The sequence below is a fragment of the Pan troglodytes genome, chromosome X (genome assembly GCF_028858775.2).
Source record: "Pan troglodytes isolate AG18354 chromosome X, NHGRI_mPanTro3-v2.0_pri, whole genome shotgun sequence".
Classification (NCBI taxonomy): Eukaryota; Metazoa; Chordata; class Mammalia; order Primates; family Hominidae; genus Pan; species Pan troglodytes.
Window position 1 is genome coordinate 98888143 of NC_072421.2, and position 6236 is coordinate 98894378.

At 43.6% G+C, this 6236-nt stretch overlaps 1 protein-coding gene and 1 non-coding gene across 2 annotated transcripts; one reads left to right on the forward strand and one right to left on the reverse strand.

Moving 5' to 3' along the window:
• Positions 1-3485: 3485 nt before the first annotated feature.
• On the reverse strand, positions 3486-4165 carry LOC107966362 (ubiquitin-conjugating enzyme E2 N). The gene has a single exon (XM_016943003.3). It carries the CDS (start codon positions 4099-4101, stop codon positions 3643-3645), a length of 459 nt encoding a protein of 152 aa, XP_016798492.3. The 5' UTR covers positions 4102-4165; the 3' UTR covers positions 3486-3642.
• Positions 4166-4813: 648 nt separating this feature from the next.
• LOC129138897 (U6 spliceosomal RNA) lies at positions 4814-4920 on the forward strand. The gene has a single exon (XR_008542138.1). It is a non-coding gene; the product is annotated as a U6 spliceosomal RNA (small nuclear RNA).
• The last annotated feature ends 1316 nt before the right edge of the window (positions 4921-6236 follow it).

Here is a 6236-nt window from a genome sequence, read left to right on the forward strand (position 1 = left end):
CGCGCGCCTGTAGTCCCAGCTACTCGGGAGGCTGAGGCAGGAGAATCGCTTGAATCTGGCAGAGGTTGCAGTGAGCCAAGAGCGCGCCGCTGCACTCCAGCCTGGGCGACAGAGTGAGACTCCATCTCAGAAAATAAAAAAAATAAAAAATAAAAAACTCAACTTTGCTCTCATACACTGCCAGTGAGTATGTAAATGGTTTTAACCTTTCTGAAAAGCAGTTTGCTAACATATATTAAGACCCTTAAAATGTCATACTTTCTTTACTTAGTAAGTCCACTTCAGAGTAACTCCCCTAAAAGGGTTTATCTGAAGTGCACACAATATTTTATGGGCAAAGATGTGCTTTACCAGGTTATTTGTCATAGGAAATAAATGGAAAGGATCTAAATGTGCAACATTTGAGGAATATTGTGGTGAACTTTATGATTTGTACATACTATGAAGCCTTTAAAATGATATGGAAGAGGCTGGGCGCGGTGGCTCACACTTGTAATCCCAGCACTTTAGGAGGCCGAGGCAGGCGGATCATGAGGTCAGGAGTTCGAGACCAGCCTGACCAACATGGTGAAACCCCATCTCTACTAAAAAAATACAAAAATTAGCTGGGTGTGGTGGCACATGCCTGTAATCCCAGCTACTCGGGAGGCTGAGGCAGGAAAATTGCTTGATCCCGAGAGGCGGAGGTTGTAGTGAGCCGAGATCGTGCCACTGCACTCCAGCCTGGATGACAGAGAGAGACTCCGTCTCTAAATAAATAAATAAATAAAATAAAATAAAATAAAATAAAATGATATGGAAGAACAGTGTAGCACAACAATCGAGAGCATAGGTTTTGGGGATAGATCTGAATTCAAGTCAAAGCTCCATCATTGGCCATATGATTTTGGGCAAATCACCTAAGAGTCTTCCTAAGCCCCACTTTTCTCATCTATAAAAATAGGACCAAGAGCAGTTTCTAACCCACTGGTTTTTTTTTTTTAATAGCATTATTCATGTGTTTAGCACAGTGCCCAGCAGATAGCTTAGTAAACAGGAACTCACAAGGCTGGGGGCGCAGTGGCTCACACCTGTAATCCCAGCACTTTGGGAGGCTGAGGCGGGTGGATCACTTGAGGTCAGGAGTTCGAGACCAGCCTGGCCAACATGGTGAAACCCCGTCTCTACTAAAAAGACAAAAATTAGCTGCGTGTGGTGGTGAGCGCCTGTAATCCCAGCTACTGGGGAGGCTGAGACAGGAGAATCGCTTGAACCTGGCAGGCGGAGGTTGCAGTGAGCCGAGATTGCACCATTGTACTCCAGCTTGGGTGACGAAAGCGAAACTCTGTCTCAAAAAAAAAAAAAAAAAAAAGTAAATAGTAACTCACAATAACCCCAGGATGTAGGTTTTTACTACTGAGGACATGGAATCAGAGAGAGGATGAGTCACTTGTGCAATGCCACATGGCTAGTAAGTGGTGAACTGGGACTCAAACACAGAAAGTTTGATTTCAAAACCCATACTCCTGACAACAACACTAAAATGTTAGTTGCCATTGACACTGTTATTGCAGCTATTGCTGCTGCTTAATAACACAGGAAAATGCTTATGGTAAAATGTTGAGCAAAAAAAAAAAAGAATACAAGTTTTTATGTATAGGATTATTCTGATTTTGTTTTGAATTTTTGTATTGTGCATATACATGCATCGATAAAACACTGGAAGAAAATATACCAATATATTAAAATGATTATCTCTTGGGTACAGTGTTTAGAACAATCCTGGCACATAGAAAATGTTAAGTATTATCTCCAGGATCATTCGTTTTGATGTTCTAAAGATGCAATAAAATGGTCTAAATGTGAATTTAGTTGTATTTATCTTGCTCAGGGCTCATAGTTTCTGAATTTGAGAATTCACATTTTTATTATTTTTTTAATTTTAATTTTTTTTTTTCTTGAGACGGAGTTGCAGTCTGTCACCCAGGCTGGAGTGCAGTGGCGTGATCTCAGCTCACTGCAACCTCTGCCGCCCGGGTTCAAGCAATTCTCCTGCCTCAGCCTCCCGAGTAGCTGGGATTACAGGTGCCTGCCACCACACCTGGCTCATTTTTTTGTATTTTTAGTAGAGACAGGGTTTCACCATCTTGGCCAGGCTGGTCTTGAACTGCTGACCTGGTGATCCACCTGCCTCGGCCTCCCAAAGTGCTGGGATTACAGGCGTGAGCCACTGCGCCCAGCCCGAGAATTCACATTTTTTAAATAATCAGTTCTAGAATACCCTCAGTCATTACTTCTTTGAATACTACTTTTAAAATTTGTCCTGCATGTTTCTTTACCTCTTTTCATATTTTTTATTTCTTAATCTCTCTGTGTTGCATTCTATATATCTATTTTTCCAGTTACCACTTTTCTCTTTAATTGTGCCCAATCTGTGGTTTAACATGTCCATTGAGTTCTTAAATTTAAAACTTTTTTTCATGTCTAGAGTTCTTTTTCAATACTACCTGGCCTTTTAAAAATAGTGTACTGGAGTGGAATAATAGACATTGTAGACCCAGAAAGGTGGGAGGTGCAAGAGGTGTAAGGGATAAAAAATTACCTAATGGGTCAGGCACAGTGGCTCACGCCTGTAATCCCAGCACTTTGGGAGGCCAAGGCAGGTGGATCACCTGAGTTCAGCAGTTTGAGACCAGCCTGGCCAACATGATGAAACCCCGTCTCTACTAAAAATATGAAAAATTAGCTGGGCTTGGTGGCACACGCCTGTAATACCAGCTACTCGTGAGGCTGAGACAGGAGAATCGCTTGAACCCAAGAGGCAGAGATTGCAGTGAGCCAAGATGGCGCCACTGCACTCCAGCCTGGGCACCAAGAGCGAAACTCTGTCTCAAAAAAAAAAAAAAAAAAAAAAAAAAAACCTAATGGGTTCTATGTATATGATTTGAGTGATGGTTACACTTTATTTTTATTTTTTTTTTATTTTTTTTTTTTAGAATAACAAAAAATATTTTACTAAAACATAAGATTTACAGAAGTTTCCAGACAAGCCATACAAAATGGTCACAAGCTTTTTTTGAAGGGGGGAATCTACACTTGACAGCAATATTAGTGAGGGCTGTGATGTTTGTTTAATGTTCCCATTTTGGTTCCAACAATCAAGCTTGTCCATCTACAGCGTCTAAATAAAGTTAGACTTGGCTAGAGCATATTCTAAAGACCTGGTTAGCTGCTTTTAACCAATGCAATTAGATCACCAAAAAAGGGGGAAAGGAGCCCATAAAATTAAACTACCTCCCCCCCTCAAAAATAAAATAAAATAAAAACACCCACACCCCTGCAGCTAACCTGACAACTACCTTCATTCACAGTGCTTTATACTTAAACCAGGATGGGGGAAATGAATAAAAGCAGGGAGGGGCCACTGCTTTTAAACGTTTCACAACAATCCAGATGATACTTCTAGCCTCTGCTCATGCTTTATGACAGTGAATCAGGACAAGACATAGATTTGCTAATGTGCATTTAATCACCAAAGGACTGAAGATGTCTGGGCTTTTTTATTCTGTAATGTTTCTAAGACTGTGTCCATTAAATGCAAACAAAAAGGAAGAAGTCTTGGCAGAACAGGAGAAGTGATGCACACTTGATGATCGGATCAATTTAAATATTATTCATGGCATATAGCCTAGTCCATGCTCTAGCTGTTTCTATGGCTTGGGCTTCGTTGGTCTTCCACTGCTCCGCTACATCATTTGCTAATGGATCATCTGGATTGGGAGCACTTAACAAGGCCTGGATCGATAGCAGAACTGTGCGGATCTGCAGTGCTGGGGACCACTTATCTTTCAAAATATCTAAACATATTCTTCCCAACTTGTCTACATTAGGATGATAAATTTTGGTCATGAAACGTACTTTAGGGGCTGCCATTGGGTATTCTTCTGGAAGGAATAGTTCAAGTTTAAAAGTCCCTCCCTCAAAGGGGGAATCCTGAGGGCCAGCAATGACCACATGAAAATAACGGGCGTTGCTCTCATCTGGTTCGGCTTTGATGCCAGGAACTGGTTCTGCCAGCAAACGCTGGGTTTCCTTGATGATCCTGCGGGGCAGCCCGGCCATCTTGTCAGAACCCGAGTTCGGCCTCTGGTCTCGTCTCCGATGGTTACACTTTAAAGCCCAAACTTCACCACTACACAATATATCCATGTAACAAAGCTGCATTTGTATCCTCAAATCTGTAAAAATAAAATAATGTCTTGTTCTTTTCTTACATTTTCAATTATATCTTTAATCATTTTAAGCAATTTTATAGTGTGTATTAGATTGCATATTTTGGGGTCTAATTCTATGTGTTGTGTCTTCAGACATTTGATTATGGTGTGGTGTTTTTTCATGTGTTTTGTAATTTTTTATTTTAAATTGTGTTCAGTGCAGCTTTACTTGTGGGGATCTTGTGAGGGATATGTCTCTCTAGAGCTGTTTTATGTTGCTTCTGCTTGGTAGGAATAACAATAGTTATACTCTTAAGTGAGTATACACTTTGTACTCATTTTTTAGTGTGGAGGGTTCCTGGACAGTGTAGGAGTTATAAATTTTGAATCCCAAACCCATGTGAAAGCAGGCCTCAGAAGGAGACCCTGTTTTCTACCTTCTTACAGCCCAGGTTGCCTTCCTATACTAGTGAATGAATTTTTGTCTAGTTCAACTTTATTGAAGGTGTTGTCCTTTGAAACTCCCAACTTCCTACAGGTGTTTCAGTTCCAACCTCCTGCCTTACTTAGGCCCAAGGCTCTGTCTCCTGCCTCTACAGGCCATCAGAACCTAAGCACGTGTGCTCGCTTCAGCAGCACATGTACTGGAATTAGAATGATGCAGAGAAGATTAGCATGGTCCCTGCACAAGGATAATGCACAAATCCGTGAAGTGTTCCATATAAAAACAAAGAAGAAGAAGAAGGTGGATCATGGCAGACGGGAGGCAAGACTAGATTGCAGCTCCAACTTCGACGAACAGAGCAGCATGTGGAGGCTCGCATCATGAATTTTTGCTCCAGAACGACTGCAGGAATAAATCAGGAAACCCAAGAGAACCCACAGACCCTCTGAAGGAAGCAGACTGCTCTTGCAGGACCCAGGAGGCACACCAAATACTGTGAGTGCCCAAATTGTGGAAGTGGGAAAGGGAGATCGTCTGCCCCTGAACACACACCCCCACTGGGGAAACTGAAGGCCTAGGTTATGGGAGAAGATTCTGACCTTACCTGGAGCTGAGTCAATTTAGATACTGAGCGAAATACAGGAGTAGAGGAAAGAGCGGGAAAAGCCCTGTGAGCTCACTGGGTCCCCTAGCAAACCATTTCTGCCTGGCCTTACAGGGGTCCTTTGGTAGGGCGGCCAGAGGCACTTGGAAAAGGTCACAGGGAGAAAGAAATCTCCAGCCGAACTTTGTAACAATTTGAACACAGGCTGGGCGCAGTGGCTCACGTCTGTAATCCTAGCACTTTGGGAGGGTGAGGAGGGTGGATCACCTGACGTCAGGAGTTCGAGACCAGCCTGGCCAACATGGTGAAACCTTGTCTCTACTAAAAATACAAAAATCAGCCAGGCGTGGTGGCGCATGCCTGTAATCCCAGCTACTCGGGAGGTTGAGGCAGGAGAATCACTTGAACCGGGGAAGCGGAGGTTGCAGTGAGCCGAGATCATGCCACTGCACTCCAGCCTGGGCGACTGAGCAAAACTCCGTCTCAAAAACAAACAAACAAACAAACAAACAACAAAAAAACAGTTTGAACTGATCGAGAAGTCTTCTGGCCAGAACTCGGCGGGGGGTGGGGCATGAATCTGGTGTGCAGACTCCACAGGTGGGGGAAGAAGGAAAGCCATACTTGCTTTCACAGCTGGGAGGTGGGTAGCCTGGGGCAAGTTCTCAGCCCTGCTCACTCCGTGCTGTTGGTGGGGTGGGGGTGGGGGTACAGTGGGAGTGAGACCAGCCCTTTGGATTCTGTGGGAGCTGTGTGAGGCCTGTGACTGCTGGCTTTCCCTCACTTTTCTGACAACCTGCACAACACAGTAGAGACATCCATTATCCTTCTAGGATCATAACTCCATTGATCTGGGAGCCTCACCCCCATCCCCCACAGCAGCTGCAGCAAAACCTGCCCAAGGAGACTCTGAGCTCAGACACACCTAGCCCTGCCCCAACCCAATGGTCCTACCCTACCCACCCTGGTAACTGAAGACAAAGGGCATATACTC

What these genes read in the sequence shown, in the direction of transcription:
- LOC107966362 (XM_016943003.3), bottom strand. Translation starts at nt 4,101, where the DNA reads ATGGCCGGGCTGCCCCGCAGGATCATCAAGGAAACCCAGCGTTTGCTG.